General features: G+C 42.4%; 2 protein-coding genes across 10 annotated transcripts in view; one reads left to right on the top strand and one right to left on the bottom strand.

Annotated features, from left to right (window-relative positions):
* WAC (WW domain containing adaptor with coiled-coil) overlaps positions 1–750 on the bottom strand; it is a 91,258-nt gene extending 90,508 nt beyond the window's left edge. For 4 of the 9 annotated variants that reach the window (XM_073018828.1, XM_073018826.1, XM_073018827.1 and 1 more), the window contains exon 1: positions 30–190. In XM_073018828.1, coding sequence (XP_072874929.1) covers positions 30–70 — 41 coding nt within the window. In that variant the 5' untranslated portion in view covers positions 71–190. Of the gene's footprint in view, positions 1–29; positions 537–645 lie in introns of those variants that run through there. The other 5 variants (XM_008002659.3, XM_073018830.1, XM_008002653.3 and 2 more) reach the window with 3 other exon arrangements.
* LOC140712455 (uncharacterized) lies at positions 73–15,375 on the top strand. Its single transcript, XM_073019515.1, has 3 exons — positions 73–79; positions 140–1,214; positions 7,839–15,375. The coding sequence occupies exons 1-2, from the start codon at positions 73–75 to the stop codon at positions 1,066–1,068; spliced, it is 936 nt and encodes a 311-aa protein (XP_072875616.1). The 3' UTR covers positions 1,069–1,214; positions 7,839–15,375.
* Positions 15,376–24,759: the final 9,384 nt, after the last annotated feature.

The raw sequence follows: 24,759 nt of genomic DNA, 5'->3' as shown, positions 1-24,759 counted from the left end.
GCCCGGACCGAAACGAAAAGACAATTTACCCATCACTGAGTCTCTGCTGTTTCCTCGCATACATTACCATCAATGCCCGGCCTGTGAGTGTGTGTCGGGGAGGGGGGAGAGCGGCCGCGAGAGGCGGGCGGGCGCGCAGGCGGCGGCGGCGGCGGGCGGCGGGCAGCCCCGGCACCTGGGCCCGGCGCGCCCTCGGCGACTCTCAGCACCTCCCAGTTACTGGCGCCGGCGCTCCCGGGCCATCTCCCTCCGTCGACACCACGCTCACTCTCAGCCGAGGCAGCGGCGCCAACTACACGGCGGCAGCGCGAACCGGGGGGAGGGGGGCAAGACGACGCGTCCGGCTCAGCCCCGCGGAGAGCGACTGTCTCCTCCGCCTTCTCCTCCTCCTGCTCCGCCGCCTCCTCCCCTCCTCCCCCCGCCGCCGCCGCCGCCGCTGCTGCCGCCGCCTGGTCCTTCTCCTCCTCCTCCCGCCGCCGCCGCCGCCGCCGCTGGTGCCGCCGCTGCCGCTCCACCAACTACATCCGGGCAACTCGGACGCTGCCGCCTTCGGGAAACCTCGGCAGTTTCCGCCGCGCCCCTCCTCTCCTACCCTCGGCCTTCCTCCCCGCCCCGCGCGGGTCCGGAACGCCGCCCTCTGCAAACCTCGGCTGGCTCCGGCCTCTGTCCTCCTCTGAGGCCTGGCTCTCCTCCTTGCGACCCGTCAGCGCTTTCCTTCTTTTCTTCACTCGCGAGTCCGGCCACCGCCGTTCCTCTTTAGGGATAGTCTCGCTCGGGCGCCTGCTCGAGGCTGATCCCAGGGGCTCCGGGCTGCGCGGGGAGGGAGCCGCCTTCCGGAAGAGGACGGTGGGGCGCGAGGGAAGCCATCGCGGACTAAATAAGGGAGGCTGCGGCGGCTGCGCGTGCGCCCAGAGGCGCCGCGGGAGGGGGTGTTCTCGGGCGAGCTCTCCGGCCGCTGCCCCCGCCCCTCCGCTCTCGGGCGGGGAAGTCGGAAACCCCCTGGCGAGACCACGGGCGGACGCTTCCCGAAGAGCTGCCTGGGCTGCAGCCGCGGAAGCCTCGCTGTAGGGAGCGGGGAGCGTGCTCCGGTGCCCTCTGGCCGCTGCTGGAAGGCGGAACCGAGCCCGAGCCGCTGCCCCTCACCGGACGCTGCGCGCGCCACCGGCCCTCCGCGGGGCAGGGGCTGCTTTGAGCTCGCCGGGCGCCCTTTGGACGTAAGTCTCACCCTGGCCCCGAGGCGGGAAGGAGTGCGTCCGGTCCCGGCCAGAAACGGCTAAAAGGAAGGGCTGAGGAGTTCTGTGCCCAAGGCAGAAAGCCGTGCGCCAGGGCGGCCCTCAGCGGAGATGCCTGCAGGGATCCAGGAGCGCCGCTCGGGGCAGGGAATGAAAGGGGCGCTTGAGACTGGAGATTTAGGGAGATGAGTTCCTTGGGAACAGCGCTGAACCGTTTCTCTGTCCCACCTTCCCCCCCCCCCCTTTTTTTTTGAGGCAGGCTCTGGCGCTGTGGTCCAGGCTGAGCGCAGTGACGCGATCACGGCACATTGCAGCCTCGACCTCGGGGGCTCAAGGGATCCTTCCATTTGCTCAAAAGTAGCCAGGGATGGTGATGCCTGCCTTTATTCCTGGCTTCCCCAGAGGCTGAGGCTGAACAATCGCTTTAGTGCAGGAGTTCGAGACTGCAGTGAGTCATGATCACACCAGTGCACACCTTCTGAGTAGCTGGGACCACGGGGATGCACCACCACGCCCGGCTAATTTTTTTAAAAAAGTGTTTCCGGAGATAGCGTCTCGCTGTGTTACCCAGGCTGGTCTCGAACCCTTGGCCTGAAGCGATCCTCACGCCTCCGCCTCCCAATGGGATTACAGGCGTGAGCCACAGCGCTGGGCTTTTTACACCTTTCCAACGTTTTCCATGCCCATCGGTGCCTTGCCCCCACCCTCTTTAGCTCTCACTTTTCCCTCTGTTTTTTCCTCGCTGAAGTCCGTTGGCGAAAGAAAATTCATGTGCAAGTTCTGGATGTGAATAAAGTCCTGAGGTGTGTTAAATGAAATTGCTACAAATTTGATTTTATGTACTGCTGCAGGCACATTGAGAGGAGAAACGTCAAGTATACCAAACAACCATTAGTTGAGAGTGGTGGTATTCGGGTGATTGGTTGACTTTTTTTTGGCACTAAACTCTTTGTAAGGCAACATTAGTTTAATGAAAAGAATTGTGATAAACGTAAATATGTGATTAACACAGAAGAGGCAAATAGAAGAAACAAGACCGTCTCCAAATAAACAGTAATAAAAAGTGACTGACTTATTTGGCATCCAAGAAGTTACAATACTGCTAGACCTAATAGAATGAAGAGAGGGAATGATGTAGGGAGAAAGCCTCTGAAATCACAACTGGTTGGAAAAAAACTTTAATTGCATAATCTTATTTGTCATCTCCACCTGCCAGATGTAAAGCTTATTGCTGTTTGTGGAGATGTGCAGACCAATAAAAAGCCTATTTAATGAAAGTACCAGTAACTAAAAAAAAAAAAAAAATTGCCAGTGACTGAAATGTTGAAAACAAAAAAATTCGGTAGCATCTTAACATGCAATTTCTGACACATTTTTAGTGAATCCATTGAAGACAAACATCAGGAGTACAACAAATAACAAATATTACATAGAAACTTTTTGAAAACTGGTAGCAAAATTACTACTAATTCGTTTGATAACTAGATGTCTGCTGAAATCGGTATAAACCATTTGCTCAAAAGTAGCCAGGGATGGTGATGCCTGCCTGTATTCCTGGCTACTCCAGAGGCTGAGGCTGAACAATCGCTTTAGTGCAGGAGTTCGAGACTGCAGTGAGTCATGATCACACCAGTGTACTCGGCCTGGACGACAGAGGGAGACCCTGTATCAAAAAATAAATAGCCCGGATGTGGTAGCTCATGCCTGTAATCCCAGCACTTTGGGAGGCCGAGTCGGGTGGATCATTTTGAGGTCTGGTGTTTGAGACTACCCTGGCCAACACAGTGAACCCCATCTCTACTGAAAATATAAAAGCCATGTGTGGTGGTGTGCGCCTGTAATCCCCGTTATTCAGGAGGCTGAGGCAGGAGAATCGCTTGAGCCTAGGAGGCGGAGGTTGTGGTGAACCAAGATCTCGCCACTGCACTCCAGTCTAGGTGACAAAGAAAGACTCTGTCTCTAAATGAAATCACATTACCAAAAGTCTGATCTGCTCTCCTTTACAGAAATACTTTATCTTCACTTCTACTCTTGAACCCACAGACTTCATTCCCACACTCCTGAACCTGTTCAAGATCATCTGTGGCGTCCATGTTTTCAAGCCTGATTTTTATTTCTCAGTCTTCATCTCATTTGTCAGCAGTATTTGACCAAACAGCTGATAACTTTCTTCTCCCTAAAGTTCCTTATCTTGCCTACCAGGATTTCATTTTCTTTCTTCTCTTCCTTCCCAAATGGCTGTTCCTTTAGACTTCTTACCAGTTTCTCCTTCTTTTCTAGCCTCTAAATGCTGGAGTGGCCCAAGATTCAAATGCCACAACCTGCACTCCTCTGTTCTCTCTCCCTAGGCAATCTCATTCAAATCTCTGGCTGGATGAAACCCACATTTGAATCTCCAGTCCACACCTTTCCTCTGAACACAAGGCCAACACTTAAGTGCCTACTGTATAGCACTGCTTGAGTTTCTAACAGGCGTCACCAACTTAATGTATTCAAAACCAAACTCTTCATCTCCTCCACCCCAAACAAGTCCTGCTGAGATCTTCCCAATCTCTTGAAGTGACAGCTCCATTCTTTGAGTGAAGGCTAAAAACTTTGGAATCATCTTTGTTTCTTTTATATCTCACATTGACTCTATCAACAAATTTTGCCAACGTTATCTTCAAAATGTATCCACAATCTGATCTCTGTAACCCACCTCCACCACATTCACTCTGGTCCAAGCCACCATCATTACATCTGGACCGTGGCAAAGACTTTCTAACTGATCTTCCCCTTCTCTGCCTGCTTCCACATTGTTTGCTATCTCATACAGTGCAGTAATCCCTTAAAAAGTCAGACAGTATCATTCCAATCTTAAAAAAAAGAATAAAAGCCAAAGTTCTAGCCATGATCCACTAGGCCATATGTAAACTGCCTGTTACCTCTGGCCTCTTATCCACTGACTACTTGCTCTTTTTTTTTTTTTTTTGAGACTGATTCTCACTATGTTGCCAGGCTGGAATGTGCAGTGGCATGATCTTGGCTCACTGCAACCTCTGCCTCCCAGGTTCAAGCAATTATCCTGCCGCAGCCTCCTGAGTAGCTGGGACTACAGGCGCTTGCCACTACACCCAGCTAATTTTTGTATTTTTAGTAGAGACAGGGTTTCACCGTGTTGGCCAGGATGGTCTCTGTCTCTTGACCTCATGATCTACCCACCTCAGCCTCCCAAAATGCTGGGATTTACAGGCGTGAGCCAGCAAGCCCAGCCCTACTTTCTCCTTTTCTCACCATTCTACCCTCCCTCCCTGTTTCTCCAATATACCAAGCATGCCTCTGCCTCAGGACCTTTGCACCGCTGTCCCTTTGCCTGGAATCCTCTTCCCCCTTAGTACCTGCTTGGCTCATACCCTCGCTTCTTCAGATCTTTGCTTAAGTCTTGTCTTGTTTAATTCAGAACTCTACGTGATGGCACCTTACCACCATGTTGCTCCCTTAACCCTGATCTATTTTTCTTAAACCATTTGCAATATATTTTGTTTATTAGTTGTTTCCCACTAGAATGAATGCTTCATGTGACGTACCATAAATATTTGTTGAATGAAAGGATATTTGCCTGCAGAAACATACAACAAAGATAGCAAAATTGAATTCTCAAGAGGAAAAAGCATAGGTTCTGTTTCTGTTTGCTTTGCAAAAGAATAAAAGAATTATAAATCCAGTCCTGTTCTCATAAATAAGATGGAGAATAAAGCTATATTATTCCTAATACAGCCAAAATATTGTAATAGATAATATTTAAAAATATACATGAATTTGCATGTATAGCAAATCTTAAACCAGATTATTTACACTGCTATCTAATGATAGCAATGAGTTTGCAAATGAGTGAAAGTTTGCAAATGAATAAAAGACCCGTATTTCAACTGTAGATTGAACACATACCAACCAATAGAGGGGAGAAACTGTCAACTCATAGGTTATATGTAGGTTGAGCAAGATTTTAACGTGATTCTGTTGAAGGAAGAACCGAAGAGTGAAATCATCAAGCCTCTAGTTGTAAAAAGGGACTTTTTTTTTTTTTGAGACAGAGTCTGACTCTGTCACCAGGCTGGAATGCAGTGGTGTGATCTCGGCTCACTGTAACCTCCGCCTCCCAGGTTCAAGCGATTCTCCTGCCTCAGCCTCCTGGGTAGCTGGGACTACAGGCACATGCCACCACACCCAGCTAATTTTTGTATTTTTAGTAGATGGGATTTCACCATGTTGGCCAGGATGGTCTCGATGTCCTGACCTTGTGATCCATCCACCTCAGCCTCCCAAAGTGCTGGGATTACAGGCGTGAACCACCGCGCCCGGCCAAAAGGGACTTTTAAAAGCTTTGCTGCAATTTCTAAAACATCATAAAATAAGGATGTATTCCCTAAAATTTTCACGTACTTCATTTCTATCTCTTTTTTCTCTGTCCTTGCCTTCCTCACAAACTCAGCCTACTATAGTGATTAAAAGCATGGATTTTAGAATCAGTATGACATTACATAGAGCTCTGGCTACATTATTGACTAGCAACGTCACCTTGGGCAAATTACTAGTCTTGAGGATTATCCTGCTTTGTCTCTAAACTTGGCTTAATGGGACATAGTGCTGTTTGTGAAAAGTAATCAAAATTGTGTAAATAATTTAGCGGTACCTGGCACATACATGTTTTACTAATGGTGGTTATTCATTTTTTTAAAATAGTATTGAAGTTCTGTGTGTCAAGTCTTAGGAACATAGTGTTAAGCAAAGTCACTTGGATTTTTCTCTTATGGAGTTTATATTTTAATTAAGTATAATACATAACTAAAAGGAGATACTTTGGGGTCTCAGATTTGTGATATGAAGCTTTCATTCAATTATGAGGAAAAATAAGAAATTGCAACAGAAATTACTGTCTAGGAAAGGGGATTAAAAACCTCCAGGACGTCACCATATCAACATATGGTGTACCCTTCTAGGCAGGGATGATGTAAATGATGCAATCAACACATCTTGGGAGAATTACTGACTCAAGATTGGCCATTTTTTAAAGTTCTGCCAGGTAATAGATACTAAATTTCAGCTAATATTGAGAAGCATACCCTAAACCCTTTACCTGTGTCTGGTGAAACTTCAGCCTGAGTTAACCCAACCATTCATGTTCTGAGCACCACTGAGCAGTTGCACGCTGCAGGAGATTATAAAATAATAGAATATACTGATGCCACTTCAGCCCCATCATCACCAAAATCAAATGACATAGTAATTTAGAAAGTAATAAGTGCTACAGAGAATAGTGGGGTAAGATAAAGTGTTGGATGGAGGAGTAATGTTTTCAAGTAGAGTGGTTATTGAGCACCTGGCATTTGAGCAAAGACTTGAAAGTGGTGAGGTAGCAAGCTGTACAGGTATCTGGAAAGGAATGTTTCTGGGAAAGGGAACAGCAAGAGCAAAGGTCCTGAGGAAAGACTGTGCCTAATGTGTTCAGAAATAATAAGGAAAGCTCTGTGGTTGAAGGGTAGTGACTGAGAGGGAAAATATTAGGAAATGAGGTGAGGTTAAAGGAGTGGTGGAGGAACAGACTGTGAAGGATCTTATAGGCCATTATAAGAATACTGACTTTTATTCTGAGTTAATTGGGAAGCCATTGAAGAGTTATGAGCAGAAAATGACATGGCTACTATATTGAAAATAGTCTATATTGCAAGGAAAGAAGCAGGGAAGCTAGTTAGGATGCTACTGCATTGCCTGAGTGCCTAAGGTTACTGTTTCAAAGCAGAAAGTAAGCTTATCTAAGGTCATTTTCTTTACTTGTCCTTTCTTGCCACCCCCCCCCCCCCCCGCTTTCAGTTCACCTTATATTATCAATTATCCCTTTGAATATTCAAACTCTCTTTCATCTGGATTATTTCCACTGGTCTTTAAACATATCTAAATCCTACCACTAAAAACCCTTTCTTGACCCTATACTCTTAACTGCTTACTTCAGCCAAACATCCACTAAGTCTTATTTGTGGTACCTCACGTGTTTCACTCTTTATTCTCATATTTACATTTTAAGTCACTATAGTTTGACATCTGCCCCCATAATATTAGCAAAATAGATTTCCCCAAGGCAGTGGTTCTTCAAGAGGCAGTGCTCAGTCTCCAGGGGGCATTTGGAAATGTATGGCAGTATTTTTTTTTATTATCACTGCTATATTTTCTGTATGACTTAAGGGTGAAGGGTGCTACCGATATTTAGTTACCAGAGGTCAAAGATGCTAAACATGTAGCAATGCGTAGGACAGTCCTTTATATTTAAGACTTGTCCTGCTCAAAATATCAATGTTGTCTCATTTAGAAATAGTGTTAAAGTCGTGGCAGAGTGAGACTCCGTCTCAAAAAAAAAAAAAAAAAAAAAAAAGAAATAGTGTTAAGGTCACAAACAACTTCTTTGTGCCTATGTTTTACAAACTTTTTTTTCATTCTTTTTCTTACTCGATCTCAGAATATTTGACCTTGATAGCAACTCTCTTTGCGTCGCCCTTTTCTCTCGCCTTCTGTGGCACAACACATTTTGTATTTTCTTATTCCTTATCTGACTGCTTCTCTCATTTTTCACAGGCTCATCTTCGTCTACTTCACTACCAAATGTTGAAGTTCTTCAAGAATCAGTCCTTTGGAGGTGATGTCATTGAAAATGATGAGTAGGAAACTCCAAGAACGCATTTCTGCACAAAACCAGTGAATACATTGGCAAAAAATGTCAGAATCAATTTTATATAAATTCTGGAAATTAGTCAAAGGTTTACAGTAACCAAAGAAACATCTTTTTAAAAAGATGGCTGAGGCTGGTTGCGGTGGCTCATGCCTGTAATCCCAGCACTTTGGGAAGCCAAAGCGAGCGGATCATTTGAGGTCAGGAGTTTGAGACCAGCAAAAAAATTAGCTGGATGTGGATGCGAGCACCTGTAATCCCAGATACTCGGAAGGCTGAGGCAGGAGAATCACTTGAACTTAGGAGGTGGAGGTTGCAGTGAGCCAAGATCGTGTCACTGCACTCTAGCCTGGGTGACAGAGCGAGACTCTTGTCTCAAAAAAAAAAAAAGAAAAGAAAAGATGTGTGAATCCTGAGTCTCAGGAGCGCTTTCTATCATTTAAACTTACCCTGGTGCCACCTCCCTGTCCAGCTTTGAAAACAACGACCTGCATTTCTGATATCTGTTCAACGACCTGCGTTTCTGATATCAGTTCCTGGTGCCAAAGGGAGCAGAATGGACCTTGTTTTCTTTTTTTCTTTCCTTTTTTTTTGAGATGGAGTTTTGCTCATGTTGCCTAGTCTGGAGAGCAGTGGCACAGTCTCGGCTCACTGCAACCTCCGCCTCCAGGCTTCAAGCGATTCTCCTGCCTCAGCCTCTCGAGTAGCTGGGATCACAAGCGCCTGCCACCACGCCCGGCCAATTTTTGTATTTTTAGTTGAAACGGGGTTTTGCCATGTTGACCAGGCTGGTCTTGAACTCCTGACCTCAGGTGATCCGCCTACCTCAGCCTCCAAAAGTGCTGGGATTACAGGCATGAGCCATCATGCCTGGCCATGGACCTTGTTTTAAAAGAATTATGGAGACTTATTTTAGTTCACCTAACTTGGAAATCTCCTAAGGAAGAAAGGTGATTACAGGCATTTGTCAAAAATTTGTAAAGGCAAGTTTATTATCCTCTGCCATCTGGGGCAAAGAATAATAGCTAAGACAAGCAATAGCCACACCAAAAAGCCTGGGAGGAAAAGCTAGAAAGTAAGATATTTTGGAGAATAAAGGCTTTTAAAACATCCACATATACCTGAGAACCCAAAAGGCCACATGCACACCCAGGGTGAGCAAATACTCAGAAAAGACTTGAGAGAGCCTTAAACTCTCACCTCTGGCTAACCATCAGGCTCTACTAAAAATAGGAAGTGAAAACTAAGGTGAATTTGTAAGTTGCTTAGCTGAATGTTGAAGGTGTGCCCCAACACTTACACAGAGCCCACTGGTGAAGACTGAGAGCGTTTTCTTTTTGTCTTGGTTTCAGGCATTTAAGGAAATCTGTTTCTCTGTTGAATCACTAGCTGCAAATTAAGCTAATAGAACGGAAGCTCTACTGGTTACACACAGCAATGAATATAGACTTTGTAAAGTTCAGAAAAGTTACCAAACAATAGTAACCATAACAAGTACCAACAACAAACTATGGGGAGGGAGGAGAATCTGATTTCCAGAGTTACCACATTATAATACTATTCAGAATGTCACATTTTTAGCAAAGATTACAAGGCAAGGAAAAACCAAAAAAGTATGGCCCATACACAGGGAAAAAAGAAATTAATAGAAACTACCCTTGAAGAAGCACAGACTTTGGATGTACAAAACAAAGACTTTTCATCAACTCTTTTAGATATGCTAGAAGAGCTAAAGGAAACCGTGGACAGAGAACAAAAAAATTAGGAAAGCAATGTCTCATCAAATATCAAGAGATTGAAATTGTAGAAAGGAACCAAATAGAAATTCTGGAATTGAAAAGTATTATAACTAAAACTAAAAATCCACTATTAGCAGCAGACTGGAGAAGTCAGAAGAAAGAATTAACAGGCTTCAAGATAGTTCAATTAAGATTATGCAGTCTGAGGAGCAGAAAGGAAAAAGAGTGAAGAAAAATGAACAGAGCATAAAAGACCTCTGGGACTCTATCAAGCATACCAGTATATGCATAATGGGAGTCCCAGAAGGAGAAGAGAGAGAGAAAGGAACATAAATAATATTTGAAGAAATAATGGTAGAAAATGTCCCAGATTTGATGAAATACATGAATCTAGATATTCAAGAGGCTCAAAGAACCCTAAATAGGGTAAACTCAAAAAGACCCACGGCAAGACACATCATAATTAAACTGTGAATAGTCAATGACAAAGAATCCTGCAAGCAGCAAGAGAGAAGCAATTCCTCACGTACGAAGGATTCTCAATAAGATTAATAGCTGACTCCTCATTAGAAACCACAGAGGCCAGGAGGCAGTGGGATAACATATTCAAAGTGCTGAAAGAAAAAACTGTCAAGAATTCTGTATTCAGCAAAACTACCCTTCAAAAGTGAAGGAGAAATTAAGACATTCACAGATAAGCAAAACCTGAGAGAGTATGTCACTAGTAGTCCTGCCCTGCAAGAAATACTAAACGGATCCTTCAGCCTGAAGTGAAGACACTAGACAGTAATTCAGATCCACATGAATAAATTAAAACCACTGATAAAGATTTAAATACATAGGTAAATATAAATGAAAACAATAATTATATCTGTGACAATGAAAGCACAATGCATAAAGGTGATTCATGATGATAAGGAGGAAAGGATGAAGTATAGGAGCAAAAATTTTGTGTACTATTGAAACTAAGTTGGTATTTATTTGAAATAGATTGTTATAAATGAAAGAGTTAATGGTAATCCCTAGAGCAACTACTAAGAAAATAACTAAAAATTTTGAAAAGGGAATAAAAATGGTATGCTAGAAAATACCTAACACAAAAAAGACATAAGGGAGGAATTGAGGAAGACACAGGGAAAACAAATGGCTAGTGGCCATGACCTTCCTTGTTATAATTGCATTAAGTGTGAATGCTTTAAACTCCATTTAGCAGATGGAGAGATTGGGAGAATGGAGTCTTTTAAATCTTCTAACTATATCATGTTTATAAAAGACTCACTTTAGAACTAAAGAAAGAAGTATGTTGAAAGTGAGAGGGTGGTACCTTAGTTTTCTTTTTTTGTGTGAGATGGAGTTGTTTTTTGTGTGTGTGTTTGTGTGAGATGGAGTTTCACTCTTTTTGCCCAGGCTGGAGTACAATGGTGCGATCTTGGCTCACCATGACCTCCGCCTCCTGGGTTCAAGCAATTCTCCTGCCTCCTGAGTAGCTGGGATTACAGGCATGCGCCACCACACCTGGCTAATTTTGTATTTTTTAGTAGAGATGGGGTTTCTCCATGTTGGCCAGGCTGGTGTGTTGAACTCCCAACCTCAGGAGATCCACCACCTTGGCCTCCCAAAGTGCTGGAATTACAGGCGTGAACCACCATGCCCAGCCGGTACCTTAGTTTTCTTGTGCTGCCATACCAGAATACCTGAGACTGGGTAATTTATATAGAGTAGAAATTTATTTTCTCACAGTTTTGGAGTCTGAGAAATGCAAAATTATGACATTGGCAGGTTTGGTTGTCTGCTAAGAGCTGCTTTCTGCTTCCAAGATGACACCTTATTGCTGCATCCTCTGTAGGGAAGGAATGTTGTTTTGTTTTTGTTTTTGGAGACAGAGTGTTGCTCTGTCCAGCTGGAGTGCAGTGGCGCGATCTTGACTCACTACAACCTCCACCTCCCAGGTTCAAGCAATTTCAGCCTCTGGAGTAGCTGAGACTACAGGCGCACACCACCACACGTGGCTAATTTGTTGTATTTTAGTAGAGATGAGGTTTCACTGTGTTGCCCAGGCTGGTCTTGAACTCCTGAGCTCGGGCAATCCACCCGCCTTGGCCTCCCAAAGTGTTAGAATTACAGGCATGAGCCACCGTGCCTAGCCTTGGGGGAGGAATGTTATATCCTCAACATGGCAGAAGGTAAAAGGGCAAAAAGGAATGAAATTCCTCATCAGGACACTTAATCTCATTCATGAGGGGAGGAGCCCTCAAGACTTATCCACCTCTTCCTGGCGGGGCGCAGTGGCTTATGCCTGTAATCCCAGCACTTTGGGAGGCTGAGGCGGGCAGATCACGAGGTCAGGAGATCGAGATCATCCTGGTGAACACGGTGAAAGCCCGTCTCTACTAAAAATACAAAAAATTAGCTAGGCATGGTGGCGGGCGCCTGCCAGGAGGCGGAGCTTACAGTGAGCAGAGATCACGCCATGCACTCCAGCCTGGGTGAGATTCCATCTCAAAAAACAAAAGACTTAGCCACCTCTTAAAAGTCTCACCTCTTAATACCATCATGTTGGCCATTAAGTTTCAGTATCTGAATTTTGGAGGGCACACATTCAAACCGTAGCAAGTGGAAAAAGACATTCCAATTTATCTCAGGTTCACATGAAACATTCTTCACAATAATGTTAGTTCACAAGTCTCAGTTTTAAAAGATTGAATTACAAAGTGTCTTCTCTGACTACAATGGTATAAAACTAAAAATAACACATCCTTAAACAACCAATGGCTCAAAGATTAAATAAGAGAAATTAGAAAATACTCTGAAATGAATAAAAACAAAAATGCAGCACCCTAAAATGTATGGAATGCAGCAAAAGCAGTGCTCAAAAGAAATTTTATAGCTGCACATGCCTACATTAAAAAATACCTAGAATTGGCCGGGCACTGTGGCTCACGCCTGTAATCCCAGCACTTTGGGAGGCCAAGGCAGGCAGATCATGAGGTCAGGAGATCGAGACCATCCCGGCTAACACGGTGAAACTCCGTCTCCACTAAAAATACAAAAACTTAGCTGGGTGTGGTGGCAGGCGCCTGTAGTCCCAGCTACTTGGGAGGCGGAGGCCGGAGAATGGCGTGAACCCGGGAAGTGGAGCTTGCAGTGAGCCCAGATCGCGCCACTGCGTTCCAGCCTGGGAGACAGAGCGAGACTCTGTCTCAAAAAAAAAAAAAAAAAAAAAAACCTAGAATCAGCAACCTAACCTTCCATCTTCAGGAGCTAGAAAAGAGGAAATCAAACCCAAAGCTAGCAAAAGGAAGGAAATAATAAAGACTGGAGCAGAGATAAATGAAATACGCAGTAGAAAATAGAATCCACAAGACCAAAAGTGGATTGTTTGAAACAATAACGTTCACAAACCCTTAAAAAGACTGAGCAAGACAAAAAGATTCAGATTACTAAAATGAGGAATAAAGTGGGGACATTACTGCCAATCTTACAGAAATAAAACGGATTGTAAGGAAATACTATTAATTATATGCTAACAAATTAGATAACGTAGATGAAATGGACAAATTCCTAGAAGCACACAAACTACCAAAACTGACTCAAGAAAAAACTAAACCTGTTAATCATACTAGTTAAAAAAAAAAAAAAGGAAACCAGTAAAAAAAAAAAAAAAAAAAAAACTTCCAAGAAAGGAAAGATCAGACCATGTGGCTTTACTGGTGACGTAAAATAAGAGTGCCAGTCCTCAAACACTTGAAGTAGGGGAAGAGGGAATACTTCTTAACTCATTATATCATGCCAGTGTTACCCTAGTACCAAATCCAGAGAAAGACATCACAAGAAAATAAAACTCCAGTCCAATATTTCTAATGAATATAGATGGAAAGATCCTTAACAAAAGTGAATCCTGAATCACATTACAAGGATATCCACAAAAAAATACTGTTAGAGCTAATACCTCAATGTCACACGATGCCCAGGATCAACATACAAAAAAATAGTTATATTTCTGTATCCTTGCAATGAACATTTCAAAGTGAAATTTAGAAAACTCATTTACAATAGCATCAAAAAGAATAAAATACTAATAAACAAGATGTAAGACTTGTATACTGAAAACTACAAAACATAGCTGAAATAAATTTTAAAAAACCTAAATAAAGTAGGCATTTTATATCTATGTATTGGAAGACTTTGAAAATGGCAGTATTCCCCCAAATTGACCAACGGAATCAGTGAAATTCCTATCAAAATTCCAACTGCCATTAATGTAGAAATGGGCAGGTTGATCCTAAAATTCATAAGAAATTACAAGGCTGCCAAAACAGTCTTGGAAAAGAACAAAGTTAGAAGACCCACATTTTGTGATTTTGAAATTTATCACAAAGGTACAATAATCAAAAGAGTGGTACTGACATAAGGATAGATATATAGGCCAATAAAATAGAATTGAGAGCCCAGAAGTAAGCCTATACATCTGTGGTCAATTGATTTTTGACAAAGGTGTCAACATAGATCACTGGGGAGTGGAATAGTATTTTTAACAAATTCTGAGGATTCTGGGTATCCACATGTAGTAGTATGGATTTGGACCCTTACCTTACACCACATGCAAACTTTAAGTCGAAAGAAATAAAATACCTAAATATAAGAATGAAACTGTACAACTATTGGAAGAAAATATTGGGGTAAGTCTACATGACCTGGGATTTGCCAGTGGATTCTTAGATATGATACCAAGAACTCAAGTAGCAACATGAAAAATAGATACAATTGGGCTTGATCAAAATTTCAATCTAAAACTTAAATTTACACATCAAACGACACTATCAAGAAAGAGAAAAGAGAACCCACTGAGTGAGAGAAAATATTTGCAAGCCATATACCTGGTAAAGGTCAAGTAACTCTTAGAAGTCATCAGTTAAAAGACAACCCAAGTTAAAAATGGGCAAAGGACTTGAATAGACATTTCTCCAAGGGAGATATTCTAATGGCCAAGGACATGAAAAGATGCTTTGCCTCATAACCTTCCACCTTAAGGGAAATGCAAATCAAAACCACAAGATACCACTTTCTATACTCACTAGGGCGCTGTTATTAAAAGACAAGTGTTGGCAAGGATGTGGAGAAATTGGAAAGCTCATAAATTGCTGGCGGGAATATAAAATTGTGTGGTCACTGTAAAATAGTTTGACAGTTCATCAAAATTTTAAACAGAATTAACATATAACCCAGCAGTTCTCCTAAATATATACTCGAGGATAGAAAACAAATATTCAAACAAAAACTTCTACATGAATGTATACAGCAGCATTATAATAGCCAATAAGTAGAAACAACCCAAATGTTCATCAATAGATGAATGGACAAATTGTGGTATATTCATACAATGAAAAACTACTCAGCCATAAAAAGAAATTATGTACTAGTATATGTTGCAACATGGATCAACCTTGAAAACATGCTAACTGAAAGGAAAAGCCACATTTATATGATTCTATTTATGTGAAACATATAAAAGAGGCACAACCATAGAGACAGAAAACATTGGTGGATGCTAGGGGTTAGGAAATGTAGAAATGGGGAGTTGCTGCTTAATGGGTTTCTTTTTTGAGTGATGAAAATATTCAGATTTAGGTAGTGATGATACTTGCAAACATTGTGAATGTATTGGAAGGCACTGAATTGTACAGTAAAATGGTTAAAATGGTGAGTTTTATGTCATGTGAATTTTACTTCAATAATTTTTAAAAAGTAGCCCCTCTCTTAGTCCATTTTGTGCTGCTCTAACAGAGTACCGGAAACTTTATAAAGCACAAATGTTGGCTGGGAACGGTGGCTCACGTCTGTAATCCCAGCACTTTGGGAGGCCGAGGTGGGCAGATCACGAGGTCAGGAGTTCGAGACCAGCCTGACCACCATGGTGAAACCCCGTCTCTACTAAAAATAACAAAAACTAGCTGGGCGTGGTGGCATGTCCCTGTAATCTCAGCTACTTGGGAGGCTGAGGCAGGAGAATTGCTTAAACCCAGGAGGTGGAAGTTGCAGTGCAGTGAGCTACAATCAAGCCATTGTCCTCCAGCCTGGGTGACAGTGAGAGACTCTTGTCTGAAAAGAAAAAAAAAAAAAGGAAATATATTGGCCCACAATTCTGGCAGATGAAGGGGCCACATCTAGTGAGGGCCTTCTTAACTGCATCGTAACATGGTGGAAGGCATCACATCATGAGAGAGAGAGCAAGAAAAGGTGCTTTTGTTACAAGCCCATTCCATTATAATGAACCCACTCCCATGATAACAATCTATTCATGAGGACAGAGCCATCATGATCTATTCTCTAATTAGGCCCTACCTCCCAACACTGTTGCATTGAAGATTAATTTTCCAACACAAGAACTTCGGGGGACACAATCCATAGCAGTCCCTCTCCTCACTAATTTTTTTCCATGAATTCTTCCACTCCTATGGCTTTTGTGTGTAGTTAGCATCTATACACAGATGCTTCACTAGAGGCAGTTTGTATCTCCAACCCACATCTTTTTCTGAGTTCCAGATGTGAATATCCTACTGTTTACTTACCTACCACCTCCACACATACGTTTCAAATGCAACTTTGAAATATAAAACTGAGTTCATTACCTTTTCTTCTAAATTTGATTATCTGCGAATGTTTTCTGTCTCACTAAAGATAGCTTCCAGTCATTGAGGGTTTACTGTGTGTTGGGACTAAAGTAAGTGTTAATCCATTAATTCACTTAATTCTCACAAAAACCTCAGATAATACTATTTTCCATTTGCAGTGAGAAAGTGGAAAGGTAAAATAACTTATTGAGGCTGGGCGCAGTGGCTCAAGCCTGTAATCCCAGCACTTTGGGAGGCCGAGACGGGCGGATCACGAGGTCAGGAAATGGAGACCATCCTGGCTAACACGGTGAAACCCCGTCTCTACTAAAAAATACAAAAAACTAGCCGGGCGAGGTGGCGGGCGCCTGTAGTCCCAGCTACTCGGGAGGCTGAGGCAGGAGAATGGCGTGAACCCGGGAGGCGGAGCTTGCAGTGAGCCGAGATCCGGCCACTGAGCTCCAGCCTGGGCGACAGAGCGAGACTCTGTCTCAAAAAAAAAAAAAAAAAAAAAAATACAAAAAAACTAGCCAGGTGAGGTGGTGGGTGCCTGTAGTCCCAGCTACTCAGGAGGCTGAGGCAGGAGAATGGCATAAACCCGGGAGGCGGAGCTTGCAGTAAGCTGAGATCTGGCCACTGCACTCCAGCCTGGGCGACAGAGCGAGACTCCGTCTCAAAAAAAAAAAAAAAAAAAAAAAAAACTTGTTGAAATCATACACCTTTTAAGGAAAGGCTAGCCCTCAACAAAAGCAGCCTGACTTTTCAGAGCCTATGTTCTTAATGCCATTGCTATACCATCCTCTACCTTTTTCTAGAGACCTAGAAGTCATCTTTGTCACTTCTTTACATGCTTTATACAATTTATCATGAGGTCCTATTGATTTGACTTCCTAAATAACTCTCACTCCATCCAATTCATTTCATCTGCTACCACCAGCCTTATCCAAGCAACCGTCTTTTGTCTATACAATGGCCTCTTAACTAAACTCCCATATTCACTGACAATACCTAATAAAAATATTTATAAATATAAATTTGTATCTTACAGGTAGGGAATTTATATTCTTCTCTTTTTATGCCCAAGGAACATTTCCAAATGTTAATCATAAGATTGACCAACTAGAAAACCTTAGTGAATCTCGAAAAGTAGAAATCTTAAAAGCTACTTTTCAGATAGTGCACTAAAACCTAAAGTCAACAAAGATTATTTTTGTTTCTTGATGATTTTAACTGCTGGTTTACTATCAGTCTCTACAACACTCCCGCCTTAATTCTAGGTGACTTTAATATGCACATCAATGATCTTTCCAATATCTTGACCTCCAGGTTCTTGGACACCTCTTTCATTCTACTTAAGCCACTCCTTTGGTCATTCCCTAGTTAGATCTGCTTATTACCATTAACTGCAAACTCAATTATCTCAACTTCATGCATCCACCTTTCTGACTGCCACATCCTGTCTTTCCAGCTTTCCCCTCTAGATCCCTAGCTCCTAATAACTATTGAACTTTGTTGGTAATTCTTTTTTTTTTTTTTTGGAGACAGAATCTCATTCTGTGTCACCCAGGCTGGAGTGCAGTGGCGAGAACTTGGCTCACTGCAAGCTCCACCTCCTGGGTTCATGCCATTCTCCTGCCTCAGTCCCCCAAGTAGCTGGGACTATAGGCACCCGCCACCACGCCTGGCTAATTTTTTTGTGTTTTTAGTAGAGACAGGATTTCACTGTGTTAGCCAGGATGGTCTCGATCTCCTGACCTGGTGATCCGCCCACCTCAGCCTCCCAAAGTGCTGGGATTACAAGCGTGAGCCACTGCACCTGGACCTTTGTTGCTAATTCTAATCTATTGATTCTATCCCTATTTCACTGCTCCTCACCCTTATTTTCCTCCTCCCTTGGCTTAAATTCCATAGCCAGTCATTGATTGGGTATTCCTTTTACTCACTGGCAAAACCATAACCCTAATCATTACGTATCTACTCTATTCTTGCTCCCATGTAGCTGAGCATGACTGGAAGAAATTTGCAAGAGTTTCACTTTAAATTCTTGAAGACAAACCTCATGTGACTTCAAAATGCTGCCACTCAATCAAATTATATTTTCTCCAAGTTTATACACTTGTAGTCAGCTTGGGCTGCTACAATAAAATATCATAAACTAGGTAGCTTATAAACAACAGACTTGTCTTCCTTATGGTTCTGGAGGCTGGGAAATTCATGATCAAGGCACTAGCAGATTTAGTGTCTGTTGAAGTCCAGCTTTCTGGTTCATGGATGGTGACTTCTCACTGTGAGAAGGTATGGTGGAAGGAAAGAGGGGTCCTTTCTCGAGCCTTTTTTATAAGGACACTAATCTCAATGATGAGGACCACCGCCCATAACCTAGTCACCCTCCAAAGGTGATTAGGCCTTCCAATACCATCACCTTGTGGGTTAGCATTTCAACATACGAATTTTGAAGGGACACAAACATTCAGAGCATAACACTCCCTTTTCCTGAGATGATTTTATATAATTCTCTCTTTTCAAATATCCAACACTCTATTCCCAGTCTTACCCTCAATGATAACTCTTGTTCCTATTTCCTGGAGTAAATTGGAGCAATCAGAAGAGATCCCCTGCCACTAAATCTATCTTTCTAGCAGCTTCTGAACTCATATAATGCTCTTTCCAGCCTGTTACTATACATAAAAGGATGATGTCCATGCTCTCATCTAAAATCAGCCTCTGCTTGTGTACTAGATCAGGGTTGACAAAATGCAGCCTGTGTCCCAAATCCTGCTTTGTTTTTGTACAGCCCATAAGCCAAGAATAGTTTTTCCTTTTTTTTTTTTTGAGACGGAGTCTCATTCTGTTACCCAGGCTGGAGTGCAATGGCACGATCTCAGCTCACTGCAACCTCTACCTCCCGGGTTCAAGTGATTCTTCTGCCTCAGCATCCCAAGTAGCTGGGACTACAGGCGCCCACCAACACGCCCGGCTAATTTTTGTATTTTTTAGTAGAGACGGGGTTTCACTATGTTGGCCAGGCTGGTCTTGAACTCCTGACCTTGTGATCTGCCCGCCTCAGCCTCCCAAAGTGCTGGGATTACAGGCGTGAGCCACTACACCCAGCTAGATTTTACATTTTTAAGTGTTGAGGAGAAAAATGTATATACAGCAGAGACCATGTGTGATCCACAAAGCCTAAAATATTTACTGTTTGGCTCTTTCCAAAACTGAATCCTGTACTAGATCACATTCCCTCACACCTACTTGAGAGTAACAGCAATTCTTCCTTCTGTCTTCTACATTAACCAGTGTTTGCCCTCGTTCAAGATTATTTCCACTAGCATTCAAGCCTTCTGTTATTTCTTCCATCTTTAAACAAACCGAAAAAATCTCCATGCTACTTTTCTTGCCAGTTACTGTCCTGTTTCTTTGCTCCCCTTCAAAACACAGCACCTTGATTTTTGTTTTTATTTTATTTTATTTTCAGAGTCTCACTGTTGCCCAGGCTAGAGTGCCATGGTGCAATCTCGGCTCACTGCAACCTCCACCTCCCGGGTTCAAGGGATTCTCCTGTCTCAGCCTGCTGAGTAGCTGGGATTACAGGCATGCGCCACCACGCCCAGCTCATTTTTGTATTTTTAGTAGAGACAGGGTTTCACCATGTTGGCCAGGCTGGTCTTGAACTCCTGACCTCAGGCGATCCGCCCACCTCAGCCACCCAAGGTGCTGGGATTACAGGCATGAGCCACTGTGCCCAGCCAGCACCTTGAAATAATAGTCTTTAGTTGCTGTTTTGAATTCCTCCTTTCTAATTCTCACTTGAACCTACTCTAATCAGGCTTTCTCCCCTGTCACAAAGACCACTGTCCTTATCACGGTCACTAATAGCTTCCATGTGCTAATTCCAGCAGTCACTTTTCAATCCTCCTTTATTTGACCTATCAGCAACATTTGACCAAGTATATCACTACCTCCTCCTAGGTAAACTTTCTTCACTTGATTGCCAGAACACCACACTGTTTTCTCCCTGCATTGCTGATGTCTCCTTTATTGGTCTGATACTTCTCCCAGATCTCTTCACAGTGAAGTGCCCTAGGGCTCACCCTGTCTTTCTCCATCTACACATCTTGAAGGATCTTACCCAGTTTCATGGCTTTCAAAACCATCTATTTGCTGACAACTCCCAAATTTATATGTAGCCTTGACTTCTCGCCTAAAACCCTGATTCCTTTATCTAACAACCTACCCAACATCTCCAGGTAAATGTCAGATAAACATCTCAAAACCAAAACATCTAAAACCAAATTTCTGATCTTCAATCCTAAACCTGTTCAGTAGACATCCTCATTTTACGAATGTTAACTCATCCTTCTCGATAATGATGGTAAAAACTTTGGAGTCAGCCTGGCGCGGTGGCTCACGCCTATAATCCCAGCACTTTGGGAGGCCGAGGCAGGTGGATCACGAGGTCAGGAGATCGAAACCATTCTGGCTAACACAGTGAAACCCTGTCCCTACTAAAAATACAAAAAAAAAAAAATTAGCCGGGCGAGGTGGCGGGCGCCTGTAGTCCCAGCTACTAGGGAGGCTGAGGCAGGAGAATGGTGTGAACCCAGGAGGCGGAGCTTGCAGTGAGCTGAGATCACACTACTGCACTCCAGCCTGGGCGACAGAGTGAGACTCTGCCTCAGAAAAAAAAAAAAAAAAAAAAAAAAAAGGCCAGGCGCAGTGGCTCACGCCTGTAATCCCAGCACTTTGGGAGGCCAAGGGGGGCGGATCATGAGGTCAGGAAATCAAGACCATCCTGGCAAACACAGTGAAACCCCGTCTCTATTAAAAAATAATAAAAAAAATTAGCCAGGCATGGTGGCGGGCACCTGTAGTCCCAGCTACTTGGGAGGCTGAGGCAGGAGAATGGCATGAACCCGGGAGGCGGAGCTTTCAGTGAGCCGAGTTCTTGCCACTGCACTCCAGCCTGGGCAACAAAGCAAGACTCCATCTCAAAAAAGAAAAAAAACTTTAGAGTCATCCTTGACTTTCCTGTTTAATACACACATTCATTGTATCAAGAAATCCTGTTGGCTGTAGCTTTGAAATGGAAACAGAGTCTGACCCCTTTTCAGTTCCTCTACTGCCACCACCTTGATCCAAGCTGCTATTATCTCACCTGGGTTACTGCTCACTTGCCTCCTGCTTCTGTCCTTGTTCCCTGTAATCTGTGCTCAAATAGCAGCCAGTCATGCTTTTGAAATGTGAATTATTTTGTGTCACCCATCTGCTCAGGATTCTTCAGTGGCCCCCCCCATTTCACTCAGTTTAACCCAAAGGCATAACAATGGCCTAAAAGCCTATATGAACTCATCCCTCTTGCCTCTCGGACCTCATCTCCAACTCTTCACTTATGCTATTCTGGGCACTTACTAATTTAGGGCTTTTGCACAAGCTGTTTACTTTCTATTCTTCTGCTATGCATTCACTTGGCCAACTCCCTCCCCTCCTTTAAGTCCTTTCCTAAACCCCACCTGCTCAGTGGGGCCTACCTTGATCACATTATTTTAAATTGCAGCTCCCCATCTGCACATATGATTTTCCTTCCTCTTTTTTATTTTTGTGTTACATATAACACTTATCACCTTCTAGCATGCTGTATAATTTATGTATTATGTTTATTGTCTAGCTCCTGCCCCCTAATGGGGGCTTCATAAGGATAAAAATCAGAATCTCTTTCGCTCTGTGATATATTCCAAGCACGTGGCTCATAGTTGATGCTTCATAAATATTTGGTGAATAAATAAAAATGAATTTAAAAACTTCCCAATTCTTTGAAAACACTACAAAATAATTACTGGAGTATAGCAGAAGTCAAATTTGAGATTACAAGTTGTATACAAATTGAAAAATTGGAACACTTCATATGAATATGTATGGGAAGTGAATCAAACCTAAGCCCAGAGAAGAATTCATAGCTTTAAAGGAATATAATGCCAAACAAAATAATTCTTACTGTGATCAGAGCTCTTACTAATAATGATCTATCATCACTTCCTGCATCAATCTCCTAGCAAAGCTACTGGGTTTTCTCTCCCAAAGTTACTATGTCAAAACAGTGGTCCTCAATATGTAGTTGCTGGACTAATAGCATCAGCTTCACCTGAGAACTTGTTAGAAATGCAAATTGCGTTTTAGTAAGTCCTCCAACTGCTTTCTATACACGAGATTATTTGAGAATATTGCATGAGACTCAGGAAGATTATTTCTTACCGCCTTTTTCTTTCCTCACACAGAGGAATAGAGTCTGCTGTTGATTCAAACGCTGTCTTGCTTAGGGAGACAAATTTAATGGATCAGACAGGGTTAGTATAATAGGTAATCATTTCTCCCATGTTAACCAACATGAAATTATCTTTGGGGCGGCGCGGTGGCTGGCTCACGCCTATAATCCCAGTACTTTGAGAGGCTGAGGTGGGCAGATCATGAGGTCAGGAGTTCAAGAACAGCCTGGCCAACATGGTGAAATCCCGTCTCTACTAAAAATACAAAAATTAGCTAGGCGTGGTGGTGCGTGCCTGCAGTCCCACCTACCTGGGAGGCTGAGGCAGGAAAATCACTTGAACCCAGGAGGTAGAGGTTGCAGTGAGCCGAGATTACACAACTGCACTCTAGCCTGGGCGTTAGAGTGAGACTACTTCTCAAAAAACTATATATATCTTTCATTCTGGATGCATTTTGTTCACCATGATACTTCAGTATCATTACCTTAACTTCTATTTTTAAGATGAACCAAAACAAAAATATTGTGTTGAAATAATAATCATAGGCTTCTATCAGCCTTACAGTTTTTATCCTGAGGTTCATAATCACTAACAGATTTTTGTAAAATGTCCTGCTTAATATCCACGAATATGTTTTAAAAGAAATATCAAGACTTATATTGAGAACATCTTAAGAATTTACAGAAGAACATAAAATAATTTGACTAAGTAGGCCGGGCCCTGTGGCTCAAACCTGTAATCCCAGCACTTTGGGAGGCCGAGACAGGCGGATCACGAGGTCAGGAGATCGAGACCATCCTGGCTAACACGGTGAAACCCTGTCTCTACTAAAAAAATACAAAAAACTAGCCGGGCGTGGTGGCTGGCGCCTGTAGTCCCAGCTACTTGGCGGGGGCTGAGGCAGGAGAATGGCGTAAACCCGGGAGGGGGAGCTTGCAGTGAGCTGAGATCCATCTGGCCACTGCACTCCAGCCTGGGCGACAGAGCGAGACTCCGTCTCAAAAAAAAAGTAAAAATAATTTGACTAGGTAAAAAAAAAACCATTTAATTTCCTGGTTAGAATAACCTAATAGTGTAAAGGTATACATGTAATGCAACAATTTCAATCATAATCATAAATTTGGGGAAATGAGGGTAGTGTTTGATAAGTTTATTCTAAAATTTATCCTGAGATATTCATGAAAAATTTAAAATCATGAAGAAGAATGAGGGAATACCATACATTAAAATGTACTGTAAGTCTAAAGTCATTTTAAATGTATGTAGCTACTGGAAACGACAAATACTACATGAATCAAAATACTTCAAAAATACCTCCATATGGCTATGAGAATTCAGTGAATTTTAAAGGAGGCATTTTAAATCAGTAGCAAATTGACAGAATATTTAAGAAATGATGTTGAAACATGTGTCTACTCATTCTGAAGAAAAAGTTAAATCTCTCCTTTACATTGTACTCCCAAATAAGTTCTTAATGTATTAAATACCTAAATGTTAAAAAAAAAGTATGAAAGCACTAAAATAATATATAGAATTGTTTTAATCTAGGTATACACAGAACATGAAACCCAGAAGCCACAGAGAAAAACACTGATAGATTTGACACATACAAATTTATAACTTCTTTATGATGAAAAATATAAATAAAGTTAAAAGATAAGTTATGGATTTGAAGAAAATAATTACAATACATAAAAGAATCAAGAAGTTAATACGTTTACTATACAAAGAACTCCCAAAATTAGTAAAAATACCAACTCAACAAAAAGTAGATAGAATATATTAACATATAGATGAGTCAGAAAAGGAAACGCAGATGGCCAGTAATAAATGTTTAATCTCATATATAAAATATAAAATACAAATAACATTGAACTTTCAGTGTAAGGCTAGACTGAGCACCCATAGGTACCTCTCTTTCAAGGTCTTTATTTTTCTAATTTCACCATTACATACCCTTAGGTGCATCACCTCATTATTACCGTCACTCTACAAATAAGAAAACTAGGACATAAAGTAGTTAAATCATTTGGCAAAAGTCAAACAGATAATCAAAGCAGCAGAGCTGGGGTGTGCACTCAGCATTTGGACTCTAGGATCTACCCTCTAACCCACCATACTATGCTACCTCTAAATGAATTAAAGCAGGTCTGGGAGTGGCCAAGACACTTTCAGAAGATCTATGAAGTTAAAACTTTTCATAATAATAGCAAAACA

This window comes from Chlorocebus sabaeus, chromosome 9, assembly GCF_047675955.1.
Source record: "Chlorocebus sabaeus isolate Y175 chromosome 9, mChlSab1.0.hap1, whole genome shotgun sequence".
Lineage (NCBI taxonomy): Eukaryota > Metazoa > Chordata > Mammalia > Primates > Cercopithecidae > Chlorocebus > Chlorocebus sabaeus.
Note: the sequence above shows the minus strand (reverse complement) of the source record. Positions and strands in the feature narration are given on the sequence as shown.